Source organism: Salmo trutta, chromosome 39 (genome assembly GCF_901001165.1).
Source record: "Salmo trutta chromosome 39, fSalTru1.1, whole genome shotgun sequence".
NCBI lineage: Eukaryota > Metazoa > Chordata > Actinopteri > Salmoniformes > Salmonidae > Salmo > Salmo trutta.
In genome coordinates this window covers 16,366,174-16,393,830 of record NC_042995.1, presented here as the reverse complement: position 1 = coordinate 16,393,830, position 27,657 = coordinate 16,366,174, and the positions used below count along the sequence as shown (strand labels likewise).

At 44.6% G+C, this 27,657-nt stretch overlaps 2 protein-coding genes across 5 annotated transcripts; both read left to right on the top strand.

The window, feature by feature from the left end:
• The first annotated feature begins 177 nt into the window (after positions 1-177).
• On the top strand, positions 178-14,970 carry LOC115179263 (titin-like). Its single transcript, XM_029740642.1, has 21 exons — positions 178-208; positions 339-949; positions 1,233-1,892; positions 2,191-2,958; positions 3,257-3,907; positions 4,206-4,768; positions 5,033-5,147; positions 5,331-5,645; positions 5,944-6,711; positions 7,010-7,660; positions 7,960-8,561; positions 8,826-8,940; positions 9,123-9,437; positions 9,736-10,503; positions 10,802-11,608; positions 11,892-12,502; positions 12,767-12,881; positions 13,065-13,301; positions 13,550-13,924; positions 14,192-14,527; positions 14,638-14,970. Exons 1-21 carry the CDS (start codon positions 178-180, stop codon positions 14,944-14,946), a joined length of 9,723 nt encoding a protein of 3,240 aa, XP_029596502.1. The 3' UTR covers positions 14,947-14,970.
• A 61-nt stretch (positions 14,971-15,031) lies between these two features.
• Positions 15,032-27,592, top strand: LOC115179628 (metalloreductase STEAP3). Of its 4 annotated transcripts, XM_029741269.1 has the most exons (7): positions 15,032-15,109; positions 15,305-15,404; positions 19,531-20,030; positions 23,578-24,105; positions 24,320-24,484; positions 25,625-25,675; positions 26,295-26,378. In XM_029741269.1, exons 2-6 carry the CDS (start codon positions 15,305-15,307, stop codon positions 25,628-25,630), a joined length of 1,299 nt encoding a protein of 432 aa, XP_029597129.1. In that variant the 5' UTR covers positions 15,032-15,109; the 3' UTR covers positions 25,631-25,675; positions 26,295-26,378. The 4 variants fall into 4 exon arrangements, with proteins under 4 accessions (XP_029597129.1, XP_029597126.1, XP_029597127.1 ...); XM_029741266.1 differs by lacking the exon at positions 25,625-25,675 and having other exon boundaries at positions 26,295-27,592; XM_029741267.1 differs by lacking the exons at positions 15,032-15,109; positions 15,305-15,404; positions 25,625-25,675 and adding an exon at positions 18,949-19,047 and having other exon boundaries at positions 26,295-27,592.
• The last annotated feature ends 65 nt before the right edge of the window (positions 27,593-27,657 follow it).

Below are 27,657 nucleotides of genomic sequence, written 5' to 3'. Positions count from 1 at the left end.
ACCTGGTATGTTTCCTCTCCTGTAGCGTTGGGACTCTTAAGAAGGTGATTGAGGTTGCACGGCAGAAGTGTCAGGAGTACCAATCTATGTTCATCATGTGGTACTGTGTTACCCTGTTGTGCACACAGAGTAGGGCACAGGTACGTTTCTTCTTTGGATGAGACGGCATGAGTTAGGATGGATGATGAGGGAGAGGATGATTATTATGGTTTGCATTTTCATAAGTAAGCAAACAGGTATATTTTAGGCCATGCGTCAATTACATTGTAATTGATTTGTGTTGTTTTTGAACTAACCTTGTGTTCTATACCACTATATATAGCCCATCTCTCCACCAGCGAAGCCCATCGTGGTCGAGCTTCCCATCTCTCCACCAGCGAAGCCCATCGTGGTAGAGCATCCCATCTCTCCACCAGCGAAGCCCATCGTGGTTGAGCCGCCGATCCCTCCACCACTGAAGCCCGTTGTGGTTGAGCTGCCCATTTCTCCACCAGTGAAGCCCATTGTGGTTGAGCTGCCCATCTCTCCACCAGTGAAACCTATCATGGTTGAGCAGCTCGTCTCTCAACCCGTGAAGCCCATCGTGGTCGAGCTTCCCATCTCTCTACCAGTGAATCCCATCGTGGTTGAGCCACCGATCTCTCCTCCAGTGAAGCCAATCTTGGTTGAGGAGCCCATTTATCCACCAGTGAAGCCCAACATGGTTGAGCTGCCCAACTCTCCACCAGTGAAGCCCTTCGTGGTGGAGCTGCCCAACTCTCCACCAGTGAAGCCCTTCGTGGTTGAGCTGCCCATTTATCCACCAGTGAAGCCCATCATGGTTGAGCTGCCCATCTCTCCACCAGTGAAACCCATCATGGTTGAGCTGCCCATCTCTCCACCAGTGAAACCCATCATGTTTGAGCTGCCGATCACTCCAGTGGAAGCTGAGTCGCTTCAGAGATTTGAGGTAGTCTACTCACTCCAAACTGTCCCTTTAAAATGTAAATCATTGTCCTAGTTTAACTACAATCAGCAATTCACACGTTTACATATGCTTCTTAGAAAACTTTAGCTTATTTAGTAAATATTTTCTTGATTCCTAATTTCTTAAAACTTCATTGTTGGTTAAGGGCTTGTGAGTATGCATTTCATGGTAAGGTCTACACTTGTTGTATTCGGCGTATGTGACGAATACAATTTGATTTGTTTATGTCCTTTTCCAATTTGACCAACCACTGACAAAACATAAGCAACTGAAGGGTCTGACACAGCGACATAAAAAAAGAAAGAAAGACATGGAAACTTCAGTTCCACAGGCCAGAACTACTCTGCCTCCTCCCTCCCTATCGGATTATTTCGCTCCACCTACAACTCAGAGATGTCAAAGGGCCCAGGATTTCTTCCCTCCACCTCCAGTGGATTCCATCGTGGTTGAGGAGCCCTTCTCTCGACCAGTGAAGCCCATTGTGGTTGAGCTGCCCATCTCTCCACCACCTAATCCCATTGTGGTTGAACGGCCCATCTCTCCACCAGTGAAGCCCATTGTGGTTGAGCTGCCCATCTCTTCCCCAGTGGAGCCCATTGTGGTTGAGCTGCACATCTCTCCACCAGTGAAACCCATCATGGTTGAGCTGCCTATCTCTCCACCAGTGGAGCCCATAGCTGTTGAGCTGCCCATCTCTCCACCAGTGAAGCCTGTTGTGGTTGAGCTGCTGATCTCTACACCAGTGAAACCCATCATGGTTGAGCTGCCCATCTCTCCACCAGTGAAGCCTGTTGTGGTTGAGCTGCCCATCTCTCCACCAGTGAAACCCATCATGGTTGAGCTGCCCATCTCTCCACCAGTGAAGCACGTCATGTTTGAGTTGTCGATTGCTCCAGTGGAAACTGAGTCGCTTCAGAGTTTTGAGGTAGGCTAATCATTCCAAACTGTCCCTTTTAGTTTGTAAATCGTGGTCCTAGTTTAACTGCGATCAGAAAATCACATGTTTACATATGCTTCTTAGAAAACTTTAGCTTATTTAGTAAATATTTTCTTGACTCTTAATTTCTTAAAACTTCATTGTTGGTTAAGGGCTTGTGAGTATGCATTTCACGGAAAGGTCTACACTTGTTGTATTCGGCATATAGTATGTCACAAATGCAATTTGATTTGTTTATGTCCTTTCCCAATTTGCCCAACCACCGCCGAAACTAATTCCACTGAAGGGTCTGACACAGCGACATAAAAAAAGAAAGAAAGACATGGAAACTTCAGTTCCACAGGCCAGAACTACCCTGACTCCTCCCTCCCTATCGGATTATTTCCCTCCACCTACAACTCAGAGATGTCAAAGGGCCCAGAATTTCTTCCCTCCACCTCCAGTGGAGCCCATCGTGGTTGAGGAGCCCATCTCTCCACCAGTTAATCCCATCGTGATGGAACTGCCCAACTCTCCACCAGTGAAGCCCATTGTGGTTGAGCTGCCCATCTCTCCACCAGTGGAGCCCATTGTGGTTGAGCTGCCCATCTCTCCACCAGTGAAACCCATCATGGTTGAGCTGCCCATCTCTCCACCAGTGAAGCCCATCGTGGTCGACCATCCCATCTCTCCACTAGTGAAGCCCGTAATGGTTGAGCTGCCAATCTCTCCACCAGTGAAGCTCACAGTGGTTGAGCTGCCCATCTTTCCACCAGTAAAGCCTGTTGTGGTTGAGCTGCCCATCTCTCCACCAGTGAAACCCATCGTGATGGAGCTGCCCATCTCTCCACCTGTGAAACCCATCATGGTTGAGCTGCCCATCTCTCCACCAGTGAAACCCATAATGGTGTGGTTGCCCACCTCTCCACCATTGAAACCAGTCGTGGTTGAACGGCCCATCTCTCCACCAGTGAAACCCATCATGGTTGAGCTGCCCATCTCTCCACCAGTGAAGCACGTCATGTTTGAGCTGCCGATTGCTCCAGTGGAAGCTGAGTCACTTCAGAGATTTGAGGTAGGCTACTCACTCCAAACTGTCCCTTTTCATTTGTAAATCGTGGTCCTAGTTTTACTGCAATCAGAAATTCACATGTTTACATATGCTTCTTAGAAAACTTTAGCTTATTTAGTAAATATTTTCTTGACTCTTAATTTCTTAAAACTTCATTGTTGGTTAAGGCCTTGTGAGTATGCATTTCACGGAAAGGTCTACACTTGTTGTATTCGGCATATAGTATGTCACGAATGCAATTTGATTTGTTTATGTCCTTTCCCAATTTGCCCAACCACCGCCGAAACTTATTCCACTGAAGGGTCTGACACAGCGACATAAAAAAAGAAAGAAAGACATGGAAACTTCAGTTCCACAGGCCAGAACTACCCTGACTCCTCCCTCCCTATCGGATTATTTCGCTCCACCTACAACTCAGAGATTTCAAAGGGCCCAGGATTTCTTCCCTCCACCTCCAGTGGAGCCCATCGTGGTTGAGGAGCCCAACTCTACACAAGTGAAGCCCATTGTGGTTGAGCTGCCCATCTCTCCTCCAGTTGGGCCCATTGTGGTTGAGGTGCCCATCTCTCCACCAGTGAAACAAATCATGGTTGATCTGCCCATCTCTCCACCAGTGAAGCCCATCGTGATGGAGCTGCCCAACTCTACACCAGTGAAACCCATCAAGGTTGATCTGCCCATCTCTCCACCAGTGAAACCCATCATGGTTGAGCTGCCCTTCTCTCCACCAGTGAAACACATCATGGTTGAGCTGCCCTTCTCTCCACCAGTGGAGCCCATCGCTGTTGAGTTGCCCATCTCTCCACCAGTGAAGCCTGTTGTGGTTGAGCTGCCCATCTCTCCACCAGTGAAACCCATCATGGTTGAGCTGCCCATCTCTCCACCAGTGAAGCACGTCATGTTTGAGTTGTCGATTGCTCCAGTGGAAACTGAGTCGCTTCAGAGTTTTGAGGTAGGCTACTCATTCCAAACTGTCCCTTTTAATTTGTAAATCGTGGTCCTAGTTTAACTACAATCAGAAATTCACAAGTTTACATATGCTTCTTAGAAAACTTTAGCTTATTTAGTAAATATTTTCTTGACTCTTAATTTCTTAAAACTTCATTGTTGGTTAAGGGCTTGTGAGTATGCATTTCACGGAAAGGTCTACACTTGTTGTATTCGGCATATAGTATGTCACGAATGCAATTTGATTTGTTTATGTCCTTTCCCAATTTGCCCAACCACCGCCGAAACTAATTCCAATGAAGGGTCTGACACAGCGACATAAAAAAAGAAAGAAAGACATGGAAACTTCAGTTCCACAGACCAGAACTACCCTGACTCCTCCCTCCCTATCGGATTATTTCGCTCCACCTACAACTCAGAGATGTCAAAGGGCCCAGGATTTCTTCCCTCCACCTCCAGTGGAGCCCATCGTGGATAAGGAGCCCATCTCTCCACCAGTTAATCCCATCGTGATGGAGCTGCCTAACTCTCCACCAGTGAATCCCATTTTTGTTGAGCTGCCCATTTCTCCACCTGTGAAGCCCATCATGGTTGAGCTGCCCACCTCTCCACCAGTGAAACCCGTCGTGGTTGAACGGCCCATGTCTCCACCAGTGAAGCCTATCTTGGTCGACCATCCCATCTCTCCACCAGTGAACCAACAGGATCAACCTGGTCAAGGGGCCAACTGGGAAATAGAGGCTGGTTCTTCTCAGATTGTCGATGCTCCTGTCCATCTCCTCTTCCCTGCTTCCTCTGATCTCCCTCAGCAGATCCCACAGGAGCAGCCTGGAGTCCTCACAGCATTCCCTGGTCCTCTTACAAAGTAAGTACTTTGTTTATTAGTACAGCAATGATATCTGCACAGCTACACTGTCCACCAGATACATTCATGTTGGTATTTGGAGTGCTATAATTACAGTGAAGTTGATTGAGATATTGGACCAATGTAATGGAGTTTCAGATTACCTGTATTACCCAGAGTACCTAGATTGAGTTCAGGTCTGAAATCGAAAGACTTTTTCGTATCCACGGTGTGAAGCCTCCTTCCACCCATTCTAAACAACCTGGTATGTTTCCTCTCCTGTAGCGTTGGGACTCTTGAGGAGATGATTGAGGTTGCATGGCAGAAGTGTCAGGAGTACCAATCTAAGTTCTTCATGTGGTACTTTGTTACCCTTTTGTGCACACAGAGTAGGGCACAGGTACGTTTCTTCTTTGGATGAGAGAGCATGAGTCAGGATGGATGATGAGGGAGAGGATGATTATTATGGTTTGCATTTTCATAAGTAAGCAAACAGGTCTGTTTTAGGCCGGGCGTCAATTACATTGTAATTGATTTGCATTGTTTCTGGACTAACCTTCTGTTTTTATATTGCTATATATAGCCCATCTTTCCTCCAGTGAAACCAATCGTGGTCGAGCGTCCCATCTCTCCACCAGTGAAACCCATCGTGGTCGAGCGTCCCATCTCTCCACCAGTGGAGCCCATTGTGGTCGAGAGTCCTATCTCTCCACCAGTGGAGCCCATCGTGGTTGAACTCCCCATCTTTCCACCAGTGAAGCATGTTGTCGTTGAGCTGCCCATCTCTCCACCAGTAAATCCGATCATGGTTGAGCTCCCCATCTTGCCACCAGTGAAACCCATCATGGTTGAGCTGCCGATCGCTCCAGTCGAAGCTGAGTCGCTTCAGAGATTTGAGGTAGTCTACTCACTCCAAACTGTCCCTTTTAATTTGTAAATCGTGGTCCTAGTTTAACTGCAATCAGAAATTCACACATTTACATATGCTTCTTTGAAAACTTTAGCTTATTTAGTAAATATTTTCTTGAATCTTAAATTCCTAAAACTTCATTGTTGGTTAAGGGCTTGTGAGTATGCATTTCACGGAAAGGTCTACACTTGTTGTATTCGGCATATAGTATGTCACAAATGCAATTTGATTTGTTTATGTCCTTTCCCAATTTGCCCAACCACCGCCGAAACTAATTCCACTGAAGGGTCAGACACAGCGACATAAAAAAAGAAAGAAAGACATGGAAACTTCAGTTCCACAGACCAGAACTACCCTGACTCCTCCCTCCCTATCGGATTATTTCGCTCCACCTACAACTCAGAGATGTCAAAGGGCCCAGAATTTCTTCCCTCCACCTCCAGTGGAGCCCATCGTGGTTGAGGAGCCCATCTCTCCACCAGTTAATCCCATCGTGATGGAGCTGCCCAACTCTCCACCAGTGAAGCCCATTGTGGTTGAGCTGCCCATCTCTCCACCAGTGGAGCCCATTGTGGTTGAGCTGCCCATCTCTCCACCAGTGAAACCCATCATGGTTGAGCTGCCCATCTCTCCACCAGTGAAGCCCATCGTGGTCGACCATCCCATCTCTCCACTAGTGAAGCCCGTAATGGTTGAGCTGCCAATCTCTCCACCAGTGAAGCTCACAGTGGTTGAGCTGCCCATCTTTCCACCAGTAAAGCCTGTTGTGGTTGAGCTGCCCATCTCTCCACCAGTGAAACCCATCGTGATGGAGCTGCCCATCTCTCCACCTGTGAAACCCATCATGGTTGAGCTGCCCATCTCTCCACCAGTGAAACCCATAATGGTGTGGTTGCCCACCTCTCCACCATTGAAACCAGTCGTGGTTGAACGGCCCATCTCTCCACCAGTGAAACCCATCATGGTTGAGCTGCCCATCTCTCCACCAGTGAAGCACGTCATGTTTGAGCTGCCGATTGCTCCAGTGGAAGCTGAGTCACTTCAGAGATTTGAGGTAGGCTACTCACTCCAAACTGTCCCTTTTCATTTGTAAATCGTGGTCCTAGTTTTACTGCAATCAGAAATTCACATGTTTACATATGCTTCTTAGAAAACTTTAGCTTATTTAGTAAATATTTTCTTGACTCTTAATTTCTTAAAACTTCATTGTTGGTTAAGGGCTTGTGAGTATGCATTTCACGGAAAGGTCTACACTTGTTGTATTCGGCATATAGTATGTCACGAATGCAATTTGATTTGTTTATGTCCTTTCCCAATTTGCCCAACCACCGCCGAAACTTATTCCACTGAAGGGTCTGACACAGCGACATAAAAAAAGAAAGAAAGACATGGAAACTTCAGTTCCACAGACCAGAACTACCCTGACTCCTCCCTCCCTATCGGATTATTTCGCTCCACCTACAACTCAGAGATGTCAAAGGGCCCAGGATTTCTTCCCTCCACCTCCAGTGGAGCCCATCGTGGTTGAGGAGCCCAACTCTACACAAGTGAAGCCCATTGTGGTTGAGCTGCCCATCTCTCCTCCAGTTGGGCCCATTGTGGTTGAGGTGCCCATCTCTCCACCAGTGAAACAAATCATGGTTGATCTGCCCATCTCTCCACCAGTGAAGCCCATCGTGATGGAGCTGCCCAACTCTACACCAGTGAAACCCATCAAGGTTGATCTGCCCATCTCTCCACCAGTGAAACCCATCATGGTTGAGCTGCCCTTCTCTCCACCAGTGAAACACATCATGGTTGAGCTGCCCTTCTCTCCACCAGTGGAGCCCATCGCTGTTGAGTTGCCCATCTCTCCACCAGTGAAGCCTGTTGTGGTTGAGCTGCCCATCTCTCCACCAGTGAAACCCATCATGGTTGAGCTGCCCATCTCTCCACCAGTGAAGCACGTCATGTTTGAGTTGTCGATTGCTCCAGTGGAAACTGAGTCGCTTCAGAGTTTTGAGGTAGGCTACTCATTCCAAACTGTCCCTTTTAATTTGTAAATCGTGGTCCTAGTTTAACTACAATCAGAAATTCACAAGTTTACATATGCTTCTTAGAAAACTTTAGCTTATTTAGTAAATATTTTCTTGACTCTTAATTTCTTAAAACTTCATTGTTGGTTAAGGGCTTGTGAGTATGCATTTCACGGAAAGGTCTACACTTGTTGTATTCGGCATATAGTATGTCACGAATGCAATTTGATTTGTTTATGTCCTTTCCCAATTTGCCCAACCACCGCCGAAAACTAATTCCACTGAAGGGTCAGACACAGCGACATAAAAAAAGAAAGAAAGACATGGAAACTTCAGTTCCACAGACCAGAACTACCCTGACTCCTCCCTCCCTATCGGATTATTTCGCTCCACCTACAACTCAGAGATGTCAAAGGGCCCAGGATTTCTTCCCTCCACCTCCAGTGGAGCCCATCGTGGATAAGGAGCCCATCTCTCCACCAGTTAATCCCATCGTGATGGAGCTGCCTAACTCTCCACCAGTGAAGCCCATTGTGGTTGAGCTGCCCATCTCTCCACCAGTGAATCCCATTTTTGTTGAGCTGCCCATTTCGCCACCTGTGAAGCCCATCATGGTTGAGCTGCCCACCTCTCCACCAGTGAAACCCGTCGTGGTTGAACGGCCCATGTCTCCACCAGTGAAGCCTATCTTGGTCGACCATCCCATCTCTCCACCAGTGAACCAACAGGATCAACCTGGTCAAGGGGCCAACTGGGAAATAGAGGCTGGTTCTTCTCAGATTGTCGATGCTCCTGTCCATCTCCTCTTCCCTGCTTCCTCTGATCTCCCTCAGCAGATCCCACAGGAGCAGCCTGGAGTCCTCACAGCATTCCCTGGTCCTCTTACAAAGTAAGTACTTTGTTTATTAGTACAGCAATGACATCTGCACAGCTACACTGTCCACCAGATACATTCATGTTGGTATTTGGAGTGCTATAATTACAGTGAAGTTGATTGAGATATTGGACCAATGTAATGGAGTTTCAGATTACCTGTATTACCCAGAGTACCTAGATTGAGTTCAGGTCTGAAATCGAAAGACTTTTTCGTATCCACGGTGTGAAGCCTCCTTCCACCCATTCTAAACAACCTGGTATGTTTCCTCTCCTGTAGCGTTGGGACTCTTGAGGAGATGATTGAGGTTGCATGGCAGAAGTGTCAGGAGTACCAATCTAAGTTCTTCATGTGGTACTTTGTTACCCTTTTGTGCACACAGAGTAGGGCACAGGTACGTTTCTTCTTTGGATGAGAGAGCATGAGTCAGGATGGATGATGAGGGAGAGGATGATTATTATGGTTTGCATTTTCATAAGTAAGCAAACAGGTCTGTTTAGGCCGGGCGTCAATTACATTGTAATTGATTTGCATTGTTTCTGGACTAACCTTCTGTTTTTATATTGCTATATATAGCCCATCTTTCCTCCAGTGAAACCAATCGTGGTCGAGCGTCCCATCTCTCCACCAGTGAAACCCATCGTGGTCGAGCGTCCCATCTCTCCACCAGTGGAGCCCATTGTGGTCGAGAGTCCTATCTCTCCACCAGTGGAGCCCATCGTGGTTGAACTCCCCATCTTTCCACCAGTGAAGCATGTTGTCGTTGAGCTGCCCATCTCTCCACCAGTAAATCCGATCATGGTTGAGCTCCCCATCTTGCCACCAGTGAAACCCATCATGGTTGAGCTGCCGATCGCTCCAGTCGAAGCTGAGTCGCTTCAGAGATTTGAGGTAGTCTACTCACTCCAAACTGTCCCTTTTAATTTGTAAATCGTGGTCCTAGTTTAACTGCAATCAGAAATTCACACATTTACATATGCTTCTTTGAAAACTTTAGCTTATTTAGTAAATATTTTCTTGAATCTTAAATTCCTAAAACTTCATTGTTGGTTAAGGGCTTGTGAGTATGCATTTCACGGAAAGGTCTACACTTGTTGTATTCGGCATATAGTATGTCACAAATGCAATTTGATTTGTTTATGTCCTTTCCCAATTTGCCCAACCACCGCCGAAACTAATTCCACTGAAGGGTCTGACACAGCGACATAAAAAAAGAAAGAAAGACATGGAAACTTCAGTTCCACAGACCAGAACTACCCTGACTCCTCCCTCCCTATCGGATTATTTCGCTCCACCTACAACTCAGAGATGTCAAAGGGCCCAGAATTTCTTCCCTCCACCTCCAGTGGAGCCCATCGTGGTTGAGGAGCCCATCTCTCCACCAGTTAATCCCATCGTGATGGAGCTGCCCAACTCTCCACCAGTGAAGCCCATTGTGGTTGAGCTGCCCATCTCTCCACCAGTGGAGCCCATTGTGGTTGAGCTGCCCATCTCTCCACCAGTGAAACCCATCATGGTTGAGCTGCCCATCTCTCCACCAGTGAAGCCCATCGTGGTCGACCATCCCATCTCTCCACTAGTGAAGCCCGTAATGGTTGAGCTGCCAATCTCTCCACCAGTGAAGCTCACAGTGGTTGAGCTGCCCATCTTTCCACCAGTAAAGCCTGTTGTGGTTGAGCTGCCCATCTCTCCACCAGTGAAACCCATCGTGATGGAGCTGCCCATCTCTCCACCTGTGAAACCCATCATGGTTGAGCTGCCCATCTCTCCACCAGTGAAACCCATAATGGTGTGGTTGCCCACCTCTCCACCATTGAAACCAGTCGTGGTTGAACGGCCCATCTCTCCACCAGTGAAACCCATCATGGTTGAGCTGCCCATCTCTCCACCAGTGAAGCACGTCATGTTTGAGCTGCCGATTGCTCCAGTGGAAGCTGAGTCACTTCAGAGATTTGAGGTAGGCTACTCACTCCAAACTGTCCCTTTTCATTTGTAAATCGTGGTCCTAGTTTTACTGCAATCAGAAATTCAAATGTTTACATATGCTTCTTTGAAAACTTTAGCTTATTTAGTAAATATTTTCTTGAATCTTAAATTCCTAAAACTTCATTGTTGGTTAAGGGCTTGTGAGTATGCATTTCACGGAAAGGTCTACACTTGTTATATTCGGCATATAGTATGTCACGAATGCAATTTGATTTGTTTATGTCCTGTCCCAATTTGCCCAACCACCGCCGAAACTTATTCCACTGAAGGGTCTGACACAGCGACATAAAAAAAGAAAGAAAGACATGGAAACTTCAGTTCCACAGACCAGAACTACCCTGCCTCCTCCCTCCCTATCGGATTATTTCGCTCCACCTACAACTCAGAGATGTCAAAGGGCCCAGAATTTCTTCCCTCCACCCCCAGTGGAGCCCATCGTGGTTGAGGAGCCCATCTCTCCACCAGTTAATCCCATCGTGATGGAGCTGCCCAACTCTCCACCAGTGAAGCCCATTGTGGTTGAGCTGCCCATCTCTCCACCAGTGAAACCCATCATGGTTGAGCTGCCCATCTCTCCACCAGTGAAACCCATCATGGTTGAGCTGCCCATCTCTCCACCAGTGAAACCCATCATGGTTGAGCTGCCCATCTCTCCACCAGTGAAGCTCACAGTGGTTGAGCTGCCCATCTCTCCACCAGTGAAACCCATCATGGTTGATCTGCACATCTCTTCACCAGTGAAACCCATAATGGTTGAGCTCCCCATCTCTCCACCTGTGAAACCCATCATGGTTGAGCTGCCAATCTCTCCACCAGTGAAACCCATCATGGTTGAGCTGCCCATCTCTCCACCAGTGAAACCCATCATGGTTGAGCTGCCCATCTCTCCACCAGTGAAGCACGTCATGGTTGAGCTCCCCATCTCTCCACCAGTGAAACCCATCATGGTTGAGCTGCCCATCTCTCCACCAGTGAAACCCATCATGGTTGAGCTGCCCATCTCTCCACCAGTGAAACCCATCATGGTTGAGCTACCGATCGCTCCAGTGGAAGCTGAGTCGCTTCAGAGATTTGAGGTAGGCTACTCACTCCAAACTGCCCCTTTAAAATTTAAATCATTGTCCTAGTTTAACTACAATCAGAAATTCACAAGTTTACATATGCTTTTTAAAAAACTTTAGCTTATTTAGTAAATATTTTGTTGACTCTTAATTTCTTAAAACTTCATTGTTGGTTAAGGGCTTGTGAGTATGCATTTCACGGTAAGGTCTACATTTGTTGTTTTCGGCATATGTGACGAATACAATTTGATTTGTTTATGTCCTTTCCCAATTTGACTAACCACTGACAAAACATAAGCCAATGAAGGGTCAGACACAGCGACATAAAAAAAGAAAGACAGACATGGAAACTTCAGTTCCACAGACCAGAACTACCCTGACTCCTCCCTCCCTATCGGATTATTTCGCTCCACCTACAACTCAGAGATTTCAAAGGGCCCAGGATTTCTTCCCTCCACCTCCAGTGGAGCCCATCGTGGATAAGGAGCCCATCTCTCCAGCAGTGAATCCCATCCTGATGGAGCTGCCCAACTCTCCACCAGTGAAGCCCATTGTGGTTGAGCTGCCCATCTCTCCACCAGTGAATCCCATTTTTGTTGAGCTGCCCATTTCTCCACCTGTGAAGCCCATCATGGTTGAGCTGCCCACCTCTCCACCAGTGAAACCCGTCGTGGTTGAACGGCCCATGTCTCCACCAGTGAAGCCTATCTTGGTCGACCATCCCATCTCTCCACCAGTGAACCAACAGGATCAACCTGGTCAAGGGGCCAACTGGGAAATAGAGGCTGGTTCTTCTCAGATTGTCGATGCTCCTGTCCATCTCCTCTTCCCTGCGTCCTCTGATCTCCCTCAGCAGATCCCACAGGAGCAGCCTGGAGTCCTCACAGCATTCCCTGGTCCTCTTACAAAGTAAGTACTTTGTTTATTAGTACAGCAATGACATCTGCACAGCTACACTGTCCACCAGATACATTCATGTTGGTATTTGGAGTGCTATAATTACAGTGAAGTTGATTGAGATATTGGACCAATGTAATGGAGTTTCAGATTACCTGTATTACCCAGAGTACCTAGATTGAGTTCAGATCTGAAATCGAAAGACTTTTTCGTATCCACGGTGTGAAGCCTCCTTCCACCCATTCTAAACAACCTGGTATGTTTCCTCTCCTGTAGCGTTGGGACTCTTGAGGAGATGATTGAGGTTGCATGGCAGAAGTGTCAGGAGTACCAATCTAAGTTCTTCATGTGGTACTTTGTTACCCTTTTGTGCACGCAGAGTAGGGCACAGGTACGTTTCTTCTTTGGATGAGACGGCATGAGTTAGGATGGATGATGAGGGAGAGGATGATTATTATGGTTTGCATTTTCATAAGTAAGCAAACAGGTCTGTTTTAGGCCGGGCGTCAATTACATTGTAATTGATTTGCATTGTTTCTGGACTAACCTTCTGTTTTTATATTGCTATATATAGCCCATCTTTCCTCCAGTGAAACCAATCGTGGTCGAGCGTCCCATCTCTCCACCAGTGAAACCCATCGTGGTCGAGCGTCCCATCTCTCCACCAGTGGAGCCCATCGTGGTTGAACTCCCCATCTTTCCACCAGTGAAGCATGTTGTCGTTGAGCTGCCCATCTCTCCACCAGTGAAGCACGTCATGTTTGAGCTGCCGATCGCTCCAGTGGAAGCTGAGTCACTTCAGAGATTTGAGGTAGGCTACTCACTCCACACTGTCCCTTTGAACTTGTAAATCATGGTCCTAGTTTAGCTGCAATCAGCAATTCACACATTTATGTAAGCTTTTTTTTTTTACTTTAGCTTATTTAGTAAATCTTTTCTTAACTCGTAGTTTCTTAAAACTTCATTATGAGTAAGCATTTCATGGTAAGGTCTACACTTGTTGTATTCGGTGCATGTGAAAAATACAATTTCATTTCATTTGTTAATGTCCTTTCCCAGTTTGCCCCACCACAGTTGAAAAATAAGCCACGGAACGGTCTGACACAACGACAGAAAAAAAGACAGAAAGACATGGAAACTTCAGTTCCACAGGCCAGAACTACTCTTCCTCCTCCCTGCCTATCAGATTATTTCCCTCCACCTACAACTCAGAGATGCCAAAGGGCCCAGGTTTTCTTCCCTCCACCTCCAGTGGAGTCCATCGTGGTTGAGGAGCCCATCTCTTCACCAGTGAAGCCCATCATGGTTGAGCTGCCCATCTCTCCACCAGTGAAACCCATCATGGTTGAGCTGCCCATCTCTCCACCAGTGAAGCACGTCATGGTTGAGCTGCCGATCGCTCCAGTGGAAGCTGAGTCGCTTCAGAGATTTGAGGTAGGCTACTCACTCCAAACTGTCCATTTTATTTGTAAATCATAGTCCTAGTTTAACTGCAATCAGAAATTCACACATTTATATAGGCTTTTTTTTAAAACTTTAACTTATTTAGTAAATATTTTCTTAACTCTTAATTTCTAAAAACTTCATTGTTGGTTAAGGGCTTGTGAGTATGCATTTCCCGGTAAGGTCTGCACTTGTTGTATTTAGCGCATGTGACGAATACAATTTGATTTATTTTGATTTGTTTATGTCCTTTCCCAGTATGCCCTACAACCGCGGAAAAATAAGCCAATGAAGGGTCAGACACAGCGACATAAAAAAAGAAAGAAAGACATGGAAACTTCAGTTCCACAGACCAGAACTACCCTGACTCCTCCCTCCCTATCGGATTATTTCCCTCCACCTACAACTCAGAGATGTCAAAGGGCCCGGGATTTTTCCCCTCCACCCCCAGTTGAGCCCATCGTGGTTGAGGAGCCCATCTCTCCACCAGCAAATCCCATCGTGGTGGAGCTGCCCATTTCTCCACCAGTGAAGCCCATCGTGTTTGATTTGCCAATCTGTTCAGTGGAAGCTGAGTCTCTTCAGAGATTTGAGGTAGGCTACTCACTCCAAACTGTCCCTTTTTAATATGTAAATCAAAGTCCAATTTTAACTGCAATCAGCAGTTCTCATGTTTATATTAATTGTTTTCACCACCACCGCAGAAAAAGAAGATGCTGAAGGGTCTGACACAGCGACATAAAAAAATACAAAAAAACATGGAAATGTCAGTTCCAAAGGGCAGAACTACTCCACCTCCTCCCTGCCTTTCGGATTTTTTCCCTCCACCACAGGGATGTCAAGGGGCACAGGATTTCTTCAATTCACCTCCACTACAGGGTTGCCAAAGGGCCCAGGATTTCTTTGATTCACCTCCACCACAGGGTTGCCAAATGGCCCAAAATGGAGTTAACCCATATTCAATGAGAGCAGGTGATTATGCTTTAGCTAGCTCACATTTCACAGAGAAATAGAGAGAGATTTCAGCTAGTCATTTACCTTATATAACGCTGATTTCCATTAGTAACAGGTGCTCCAATTAGCAAATATGTACAACTACCAAAGCTGGGCCTGGAATATCAGACGCTGCCCTGGCTCACATGCTCAGACCTCTCTCACCGATGTTGGCGCTGGAAGGTAAGTGCCCTTTTGGACAGTAAATATCCACTCTACTCTTGTAACAAGCCTGATTGGGCTGGTGAGCAAAATAATGTTCACCATTGACTATTCTAAATCCTACCTGGGTTCAGGCTTCAATCAAAAAAAATGTTGGTAGCACATGGTTTACGTTTAGTTTAACAATTGATTAAGGCTTTCCTGAACTGTGTTCAGATGATGGTGGATGGGACTCTGCTGGGGATCACATGTTCACCCCTGGGACTCCCTTCTACATGGGTTGACTCTTCCTCTGGACCTTTGAAGCCCTTTAAAGGTACTACATGACTTAATCCAGCTCACCTTTTTGACACAACAATCCAAATGAATCTATTTCAGTAAATGTAATTCCAGAGGTTGATATACTGTAAGTGCACCTTTTCAACAGTAAAGTATGTTTGTGGTAAGGGATGTCACAAACTTTCTCTTTCTCCCATATGCTATTTTGCCCGAAGAAAAGGACACAGTGGAGCATAGCATTTTTCTTTTAAAAATAAACTCAAGCACGGTCTTAAAATACTTATAATAAAATCCAATGAGACCAAGTTTGCTTATTCCTGTTATTTATTCATTGTAACTACAGTAAATTTTAACCTAGCAATCCCACACTATCAGTCCATTGGATACCAAATATACCAAAATGATGTGTGAAACAGTAGCCAGTTTAGATGTATGTATTGCTGTGACATTGGTAGGTTTTTCTAAGAGGAATAAACCCACACAAATAAAGTGATGGACATGTGGGCTATGTAATCAAGATTACATTGCCCACATAGTTGATGTCCTGCTTTTCCCACCATTGCAAGTGAAAAAATTATCTCTATCAGACACGAATAGGGTGATTCAACCCAACAATCTCAGAGTCCCATTGCTGATAGACTAACACGTGGAGGACATGAACTGATGCTGGCTGCTGGCACACTGTCAGATCCAGACATATCCCTTAGGATGTGGGTGGACTTGAGCTATAATTTTATCAGCAACAGGCCTGGCTATCTCAAAGACAGATTCAATCTCATGTTATTACTTTAGCTGTCTGATTATCTCTATAATCTCGATAATCCAAAATGATATAGTAGCAGGTCACTGAGAACATACACACAAAGAGATTAGTGGTCATCGAAGTATGTAGGTTTGTATTAGTCATTTCAAGTCAAGATGAAACAGTTATTCAAAGAGGACAACATGACACGGTTTACCCACATCTGAGTAACTGCATAACTAAGTTTCTGAGTGGCCAAAGAAAAGGCAAGCTGTTGTGTTCGAAAAGGAAAAGGAAACTCCGGTACACTGGTTCTTATACGATCCGCAATGTGTATAATGGATCTCAAAACTCCCCTCTGTTTTCTATATCTAGCATCCATTACATTTCAACCAATCAAAGAAATACACCACTCACAAAAGAATACAAGTCAAATCTATGAACTTTTATCTGATTGTGGAGATCTTGAAGAAAAACGAATGTGAGGATCAATTTTATATTAAGTTGGACCTGTTTCATATAGCACAAGTGAAATCGAACTCTCTCTGTGCTCCATCCAGTTCCGTATAAACACATTTGTTTCCATCAACAAAGGATACATGCTTACTGCCTCATTACTCACATGGCTGCTGATGTGACCTTTCCCAGGGATTTGAACAATACACCTTCAGGAGATAACAAAACAAGGGAAAGAGGGAGGCAGGGCGCACCACTATCCATGCTATGGAGGTCATTGCAATGAACGACCGCTGCCCTGTGGTAGAGTCATAGGGTACAATTTCCCTAATCACACAACTTGTTAGGAGGATGCTATGTTTTCAGAGGCCAATGGAGGAAGAGGACTCAATCAAATGTCCCATAGCCCAGTACAGTACTTCCAACCATAGTTAGGAACATGCAGACTGATATAGGGTACAATGCAGTAGATTTTTTTGAAATCATGTGATTCAAATGAGCAATGCCCATTGAAATATCATCAGCAAAATCCCAGCTAAACACAGAATTTGACGTTGATCTGCGCCGCTCTCTGTGTATGTGTCCAATTTTGAAGCACCAAAGTGTTCCATTGTCAATACGTTGACCATGAGTTGCTACCGCTGGCTATACATGTCTGCTCCCAGGCTCCAACTCTAGCCTGACCCAGTTCTCCAGCCAAGTCTGCGTTATCTGATGCAGTGAGACTGACTCACAGAGTCATGGTCCCCTGGGCTGCATTAGTGCCCACTGCCCAGCTCATAATGACAACACGTCCTCAGTTTGGGAGACAGATTTGGGCAGTAGTTGTCATGGTGCCAGTGGATGACTTGGTGCCAGTGGATGACGTGGAGGAAGGTTTTTAGACTTGGCTGGATCTCTGTTGACCTTTGACCCTAAAGGTCACAGAGTGACCGGTAGTCCCTTGTTCTGTTACAAATCAAGTCTTTACATTATAAACTTAAAACATGTTGTAGAAGATAAATAATTTATCCCCTCACTGTAAGTATACTGAATGTGGCAATGTTTCTCTGCTGCTGGTAGGTAAATGCATTCTTACAGTTGTTGGCATGAAGGGAAATCTTACATGTTAAAATAGACTGAAACATAGGCTAATGTATATGAAATATGTATACAATCTTCATGAAAAAACATTGGTCCTGTATCAAAGACAGTCATTTATTTCCAATAAATCACATTAAATGCTCTGTGATTTATAGATTACAAGATGGATTAGTGTGATATTACACTCTGAATCAGTCGGATGAGTCAAAGGCTGCCGATGGTCATATATTTGTGTGATTCTGTGATCAAGGCTGAGGCTTTCCACTGAAATCCCAGCTTTACGCGCTCATCTTGACCGATGGAGCCGGGAAGGTTACAGTAATGCGGCAGAGCAGCCAGGGCTTGGGAGCAAGTCAGGCGGGGAAATGGTTCGGACATGCCTGGCATCCAACATGAGCCCAGATAGAGCTGTCGGCTGAGATGAAAGTTAACCACGAACACTGATGCCATAACGGATCTCGGAGTGTAAAGTCAGAGTTTAAAGTGGCCTTAAATGCTGCAGCAATATATGGCGATGGCTGACAGAAATGTCTTCATAACCATCTTATGAAATGGAGCGGACCGCTTCAGTCGTTGGTTAATTGCCTTTAGTCTACTTACATTATGTAGGCCTTTGTACTGTAGCCTTTAATCAAGTAGCCTTGAATCTCCTAAATCTGGATAGAGACAAAACCTTGTCATATCTCACTCTCACTAGATTGCTTATCACTTCATAGGAGTGGCATGGCAATGGAGTCACATGACATTTAGATGTAGCCTACTCATGTCAAAACATATTGTACAATTAATGTCACATGACTTTCCAAAATTAGATTACAATATCTCCATCATAGGTCATAGGTCAAATGTGTTCATCAATTATCATCAATAACCATCATTTACAAATGGATAGAAAATGGACAAATGTAGGTTATGTGAGTAGAGAGAGAGACAGATGAACCCATGTAAGCCTGAAAGAAACATTTAACCTTCTACAGCTGGCGAAGTTTACTTTTAGTGGGCCAATGTTTTTAATTTACAGTAAATCCCAGGGCTGACTTTTAACAACAGCGTTTAAGATCCCCATGGAAAATAAACGTGTGATACAGCAAGCCAAACATCCAATGTAAAATGAACGCACCACAGAGAACATCTTGAAAGAAAAATCCTAAATACCCATTGACACTGCAAACCATTTACATACGAGTCAGAGCTTTTCGAACCATGTTAATTATGGGTTGACTACTGTCTTCTTGATAGGAATAATGTATACTGTAGCTACTGTTAACTTAATGGCCAGTCCTAGCCTACTGTAGGCCAACTGTCATGTCAGTTTGGGGAAGAACTTTTCTTCACACAGAGGAGGCGGGGACGGAAGTTATGAGCACAAGACAAAAATACACAGACGTCAAGAAAGGAGGTGAGCCAAACAACATGAATTCAAAAATGAATTTGTTTCTACTGTTTTGGTGTAGCTGGTTAGTTAAATTATACATAAAACATTTTTAGAAGTTGGGCAATTTTGTCGAAAAGAGTTGGTACTTCCATGTTCTGTATTTTTGGGCAAAAAGTTAGCTAGGCGTTCAAGCAAGCAAGGACAGGTGGGTAGCCTGCTCAGCTAGCTAACGGTTAGTTAGCTAACGTTAGCTAGCTAGAGTATCAATATGCGCAGCCCTGGCTTCAATACCTCAATGTCTAAGTATTAAAGCCAGTACACCTGCAAGAGGTGTGCACAAATGAAGGATGTCTAGCTAGTAACATGTAGTAGTAGGTTCGCTAGCAAGTTGAATCAAGTAGTACATCAGTGTCAATAACAAAATCGGATTTACATTGAATGCTTTACAGACATAATTGTCTATTGATAGACACTTTACAATGTTAGCGACTTTTCCTTTTTTTTCAGCTCAGGACAGGATGCCCCAGGAGGAGATGGAGAAACCTCTTATACTTGGTGGTGCCAGCCCCAGACACCTCAAAACCTCAATTTCCGATCCAGGTACCCCCTTGGTTGGCATCCTGGGCACAGGTGACTTCTCCCGCTCCTTAGCCACCAGGCTGGTAGCCTCCGGGTACCGGGTGGTGGTGGGCAGCCGCAACCCCAAGCGCTGTGCCTCCCTCTTTCCCGAGGAGGTTGAAGTGACCACCCAGCACCAGGCTGCCACCCAGGCCGACCTGGTATTCGTGGCCCTCTTCCCCGAGCACTACTCCACCCTAGCTGGGCTGAAGGAGCCGCTAGTGGGGAAGACTCTGGTGGATGTTAGTACTGGTACTAAGATCAACAGTGATAAGCAGTCATATGCGGAGCAGCTGGCCCATATTTTCCCAGAGAGCAGTGTGGTGAAGGGCTTCAATGTGATCTCGGCCTGGAGCCTGCAGAAGGGGCCAAGGGACGGCAGCAGACAGGTAAAGCCTAGGTCCTCTGCGCACACACACAACAGTGCCAGAGAAGACAGACAGACATTACTACTCTGAATGACATTTTGATATACCGGTATTGATGCAGGGACCGGTTTGGGTTTTTACTTTACCTTCTTTTACTTTCTATACCGGTATTTGAATGTTTGGTTTGTTAAATGTGATCCCCCATGTGTAATGTTAATTTTGATTAATTTACTATGCTACTTGAGCCTTCTCTCTCCATGCCACTTTCCACACATCGCTAGCCACGCAATACGCGCATTTGATGTTCGTCAACCACGAGACACTTGCGTTCAGTCTGCGTGGTCAATGCAGCACATGCAACAATGTTGATGACTACAATGCTGTTTTCACGTTGTTTCTTAATATAAATCCACTAGTGTAATATCATGACACTATTAGTTTGTTTCTTACATCAGCAAACAGCTAGTTTGTCTTCTTAGGAAGTTGCCCTGAATCTTGGGAGACGCTAATTGTTAGCCGCTAATACATGTACTGAGTAAGAGCAAACGTAGTTAGCTAATACAGCCTGATAATACCAGTGATGGTGTAGACCAACACCAGCATGTTTGTGCAATAGTATCTAATAAATCAAAGAGGAATATGCAAAGCAAGAATATGTTAGCTACATGAAGTAGCTTAAAGAGAACATGCAACGTAGCCAAGGCTTATAGGGTCCCCTAGGAAACACTTAACACTTTTGTTCCTACCCTGTCACAATAACTCCTCCCTGGCATTTTAATTCGTTGTCACCTCAAACAACACTATTCAAGTGCCCACTATTGTATTCTAACTATAGAATTAGAATAGTCATTCTATTGCCATGATTCCAACAGTTTTGCTCTAATTTGCAAGTCAAATCACAATTGCAACATTTGGTTAAAAATAAGTCCCAAGATGATTTGCCCATGTCATGCAGCCCTACATGGCAGTGTGGGCATTCTCAATTGAGAAGTGGTGTAAAAATAAGTCTTAAGTCGTTTTTTTGTTGTTGGTATATGTACTTTTTATTTTTGACAACTTTTAGTTCAATACATTCCTAAAGAAAATACTTTACTTTTTGCCCCATACATTTTCCCTGACACCTAAAAGTACTTGTTACATTTTGAATGCTTAGCAGGACAGGAAAATGGTCCAATTCACACACTTGTCAAGAGAACATCCCTGGTCATCTACTGCCTCTGATCTGGAGGACTCGCTAAACAAATGCTTTGTTGGTAAATTAGGTCTCTTGGAGTGTGCCCCTGGCTATCTGTAAATAAAATTAAAAATATTTAAAAGAAATGGTGCCATCTGGTTTGATTAATATAAGGAATTTGAAATTATTTATACTTTTGATACATACAGTTGGAGTCAGAAGTTTACATACACCTTAGCCAAATGCATTGAAACTCACAATTCCTGACATTTAATCAGAGTAAAAGTTACCTGTCTTAGGTCAGTTAGGATCACCACTTTATTTTAAGGTGAAGTGTCAGAATAATAGAGAATTATTTATTTAAGCTTTTATTTATTTCATCACATTCCTAGTGGGTCAGAAGTTTACATACACTCAATTAGTATTTGGTAGCATTGCCTTTAAATTGTTTAACTTGGGTCAAACGTTTTGGGTAACCTTCCACAAGCTTCCCACAATAAATTGGGTGAATTTTGGCCCATTCCTCCTGACAGAGCTGGTGTAACTGAGTCAGGTTTGTAGGTCTCCTTGCTCGCACACGATTTTTCAGTTCTGCCCACAAGTTTTCTATAGGATTGAGGTCAGGGCTTTGTGATGGCCATTGCAATAATTTGACTTTGTTGTCCTTAAGCCATTTTGCCACAACTTTGGAAGTATGCTTGGGGTCATTGTCCATTTGGAAGACCCATTTGCGACCAAGCTTTAATTTCCTGACTGGTGTCTTGATGTTGCTTCAATATATCCACATAATTTTCTTGCCTCATGATGCCATCTTTTGTGAAGTGCACCAGACCCTCCTGCAGCAAAGCACCCCCACAACATGATGCTGCCACCCACGTGCTTCACGGTTTGGATGGTGTTCTTCGGCTTGCAAGCCTCCCCCTTTTTCCTCCGAACACAACAATGGTCATTATGGCCAAACAGTGCTATTTTTATTTCATCAGACCAGAGGACATTTCTCCAAAAAGTATGATCTTTGTCCCCATGTGCAGTTGCAAACCGTAGTCTGGCTTTTTTTTATGGCAATTTTGTAGCAGTTGCTTCTTCCTTGCTGAGCGGCCTTTCAGGTTATGTCGATATAGGACTCGATTTACTGTGGATATAGATTATTTTGTACCTGTTTCCTCCAGCATCTTCACAAGGTCCTTTGCTGTTGTTCTGGGATTGAGTTGCACTTTTTGCACCAATGTACATTCATCTCTAGGAGACAGAACGCGTCTACTTCCTTAGCGGTATGACGGCTGCGTGGTCCCATGGTGTTTATACTTGCGTACTATTGTTTGTACAGGTGAACGGGGTACCTTCAGGCTTTTGGAAATTTATCCCAAGGATGAACCAGACTTGTGGAGGTCTACAATTTATTTTCTGATGTCTTGGATGATTTCTTTTGATTTTCCCATGATGTCAAGCAAAGAGGTGCAGAGTGTGAAGGTAGGCCTTGAAATACATCCACCTGTACACCTCCAATTGACTCAAATGGTGTCAATTAGCCTACCAGAAGCTTCTAAAGCCATGATCATTTTCTGGAATTTTCCAAGCTATTTAAAGGCACAGTCAACTTAGTGTATGTAAACTTCTGACCCACTAAAATTGTGATACAGTGAATTATAAGTGAAATAATCTGTCTGTAAACAATTGTTGGAAAAATTAATCGTCATGCACAAAGTAGATGTCCTAACTGACTTGCCAAAACTATAGTTTTTTAACAAGAAATGTGTTAAGTGTATGTAAATGTCCGACTTCAACGGTAAGTACATTTTTATCAATTACATTTACTTTTGATACTTAAATATTTAAAACCAAATACTTTTAGACTTTTACTCAAGTAGTATTTCACAGGGTGACTTTCACTTTTACTTGAGCCATTTTCTATTAACGTATCTTTACTTTTACTCAAGTATGACAATTGGGTACTTTTTCCACCACTGTAATTGAGTGCAGGAAATGCAGAAATGATAAGTGCTGAAATGTGTTTTGGTTGAAGTTGACTTGAACAGTATAAAACAATCAAGTCACTAAGAATGCATGTTGCCACACTAGGATCACTCACTACTCATAAAGCAAATGTAGAACGTTTATTATTCAAAAACTAAAAATACCGTCATGCCGTAATATAAAAAAAAAATACTGGGATAGAATATTTTGGCCATATGTAATGTTTATGTAATATTACATGTTTCACACATTCTCGAGTTGCAACCATATTATCACAGGTGTTGGTCATACGGTGTTAATGTAGCTAAACTATGTGATGTAGGCTATTGGTAAAGTATCGTGTCTCTTCAGCTGGGTTCTCCTTGGTGAAGATTCCCTTCCCTGACACTCTTCTGTGACACTCGCCTCTTTACTATCCAGGTGCTGATTTGCAGTGACAGCAGTAGGGCCAAGAGCGCTGTACTCCAGATCTGCCGCAATCTTGGCTTCATCCCTGTTGACATGGGCCGCCTCTCCTCTGCCCAGGAGATAGAGAACACCCCCCTGTACCTCTTCCCCTCGTGGCGCGTCCCGTGTCTCTCCACCCTCGGCCTCTTCCTCCTCTTCTACACCTACAACTTCCTTCGTGACGTCGTCCACCCATATGCCATGGCGGGGAAGAGCACGTTCTACAAAATTCCGGTGGAGGTGGTAAACGTGACACTCCCCTCTGTGGCCTTGGTGACCCTGGCTCTGGTCTACCTGCCCGGTCTCGTGGCTGCCTTCCTGCAGCTGTCGTGGGGCACCAAGTACAGGCGTTTCCCCAACTGGTTGGATCGCTGGCTGCAGCAGCGGAAGCAGTTGGGCCTCTGTGCTTTTCTCTGCGCAGCGCTGCATGCCGTCTATAGCCTGTGTTTGCCCATGCGCAGGTCTGCTCGCTACAATCTGCTCAACGCTGCCTTCAAACAGGTGAGAAAAGCATCAGTCAACTGTTTATAAATAGTTTAGCCTACATACTATTAATGAATTAGTATTGAATTATAAATTTATAGGTCTAAAGCATTAAAAACATTACAACTCATCAGCATTTAGAACGTTTTCAATATGGTAAAACATTTAATGGCTTATTCATAGTGTAACCACCTGACATCACAGTAAGCAACAATGTGTGTTTACTGTGCAGGTGAAGGTAGGCCAGGAGGACTCGTGGGTAGAGGAGGAGGTGTGGAGGATGGAGCTCTATCTGTCTATAGGCATCCTGGCCCTGGGCCTGCTCTCTCTGCTGGCTATCTCCTCACTGCCCACCGTGGGCAACTCGCTCAACTGGAGGGAGTTCAGCTTCGTACAGGTCAGCACATTTGCACAGGCACTTTTTCTGTGTACATGAGCAGTAGTTCAATGAAGCAGTCAAAGACTGGCAAAACACATTAACATTGTAGCCTACTGTAGAAAGACAACCTCTGAGCTGTGTGTGTCAACTCTTCTCCTCGCATGCCGCGGAATTCATAAAGGGGGATGGTTCCATTTCCCAGGGATTTGTCCTTCTTTGGAGCGTTTAGAACTTTCCCTTCATATGTATGCTAAGCTGATCCAGTCGGCGCCAGATTAGTCACATGCTGCTAGTCCCTGTGATAAAAGGCCTGGGTTCTGCTTGGCCTGTCTGCCTACAGCCTGGAGCCGCAGTAAAACATTTGAGCATTATTCTCCATCAAGATTACAGTCCTGCAGTCCCTTAAGCTTGCAGCCAGAACTCGCTACATAGTGTAGCGAGTTCAGTCCGGCTGATTCGTAGTGCGGACGACAGACGGACATTGCTTTAAGTGAGTTAGGCTGGTATTAGGAACTGTTAACTCGCACTGACTCTTAACAGAGCCTTGTATCTCATTTTACCAGTAATTATACATTTTAGTATTTTAAGTAATAAACATGTATACTGAACAAAAATATAAACGCAACAATTTCAAAAGATTTTACTGAGTTAGTTCTTATAAGGAAATCAGTCAATTGAAATAAATTCATTAGGCCCTAATCTATGGATTTCATATGACTGGGCAGCGGTGCAGTCTGGGCCTTAGAGGGCATAGGCCCACCCACTTAGCAGCCAGGCCCACCCACTGGGGAGCCAGGCCCAGCCAATCAGAATGAATCTTTCTTCACAAAAGGGCTTTATTACAGACATGTACACTCCTCAGCACCCCTCTGTGTTGTGTGACAAACCTGCACGTTTTAAAGTGGCCTTTTATTGTTCCCAGCACAAGGTGAACCTGTGTGATGATCATGCTGTTTAATCAGCTTCTTGATTTGCCATACCTGTCAGGTGGATGGATTGTCTTGGCAAAGGAGAAATGCTCACTAACAGGGATGTAAACAAATTTGTGCACAACATTTGAGAGAAATACAGTTTTTTTTGTGTATGGATTTTTTTATTTCAGCTCAGGACCGACACTTTACATGTTGCGTTTTATATTTTTGTTCTGTGTATATTTAGGGATGAGGATAAAATGGGTGAGTCACGACTGAACCTTCCCACCTGTCAAGGGTAATTATAATTCAGCTGCTCTCTGTAGTGCCCTGTACTGTGCTAATAATTAGAGGGAACACACACACACACACGGACACAGACAAACACACACACACACACACGCGCTGACTACAGGGGCTCATTAAGGACAAATGTTGAGCTTGTAGGTCATACTGTTCCCTTGGGCCTCTTTACTACACTCGTGCTTCCACGATGAGCTAATATGCTGCACATATAAAATACCACTCAAATCACCACTTCCTTTCACCTCACTAAGATGTTGAGTTATTAAAAGGTTATGTAGAAGGTTCAAAGGTCAACAATCAGCTCCCAGGTGTTCTGTACATCTGGGTAGACCAACTTCATTTGCATGTAGTCTTTCATAAAGGGGTTTGATTGGGTATGTATGGAGTATTGGGGTGTTGATAAGAAGTTCAGGAGTTTAAGTGTATTTTTTTTAAAATGTAAAATGGGCCCTCACCACCAGATCTCACAACCTGACATTGTATTGAATAAAAAAAGCTGGATTTCAAACCAAATTAACTTATAGTGAGTACATCTGAAGCCGGCTATCACCCAGATTCAGTTAAATTCCAATAAGTTAATTATCATGGTCCTCTGTCTCTCTCCCCTTCAGTCCAGACTGGGCTACATGGCCCTGTTGATGGCCACCCTCCACACGCTGACCTACGGCTGGGACCGGGGCTTGGACCTGGAGCAGTATCGCTTCTACCTCCCTCCCACCTTCCTGCTGGTGCTGGTCCTGCCGCTGGCTGTGCTGCTGGGGAGGCTGGCTCTGTCCCTGCCGTGCGTGGCTCTCCGGCTGAGTCGTATCAGGAGGGGTTGGGAGAAGAGCCGAGCCATACGGTTCACACTGCCTGAAGACGAGTGTAACGGGCCATCACAGGAGGACATCAGTAATGTTTGAGAGAGATGCTTGGTTTAGTCTTACATGCAGGATTGAATGAAGGAAGCATGGAAGACACACACACAGGCAAGTAGAGATGGGAGAGAAGTACTGACTGTCATATTAAGGGATGTAATATCACCAACAGTAGCCTTATGCATCAAGCAATATAGGGATTTCAATGGCCTTTGTTTTACTAGTGAACATGCTACTTGTTTGGATGACATGTCATCTATAGCACTACCATTTACTATGGTATATTTATCAAGAGAAATGAACTATGGTTCTATTGCTCACTAAGCCTCCGGCACATGTAGAGTGATGCATTTTGGAGATGACTATTATAGTGCTGCTTTAAATTTGCTGCCACTACTCCCTTTAACTAAATTGGAAACCAGACATTCATTGTCTTCCTACTTGTTTCTTAGCCAGTCAGATACTGGGCCTCCAATGCTATCATGTTTAAAAAAATAAATACAACATTTGTACTGTCAGGCTTTCACTTCGTGAGCAAAGCCTGGGCATCCGACACTACTTGTAGTGCTGTTAGATGCCTCAGCTCTGTCTGCCCTGCTCGCGGCTGAATCTGGCTCAGCTGTCTGATTTGCCTGCCCTGACGCTAAGGTCAGTCAGAGCCAAAATGTTGCACCTCACAGCAATGTCATCGGTTGTTTGGGGGTGTCATGCCTGCTTCTGCTGTGTAATCACTTCTTACTACTCGGAGATGTGTTAAGAAAATAGACCTTTCTATTTTTTGCCTTAGACTATTGTTGCATTGTTTTTATGTGTCTGAATGCACTATAATGTTTAGACTTTACCTGGTCAGAGTCTTTCAAAGATCAAATGTGTGCCAAAGATTGTGAAAATATATTGTCAAAGATTGTAGAAGTGTACTATCAAGCCCCATATTGTTGCTAGCACCAAACCCAGTCGAGGATGGTTCGTGTTGTTTGTGTTGAAGTTACACTGTTATGTAGGTATAATTTAAATATGACATTGTTCAATAAAATTAGTACATTTTATACAAACTGTCCTGTTGTCATGGTGACTCAACGGTACATGTGAAATTGTAAGAGCTATTTTATATTCTCTC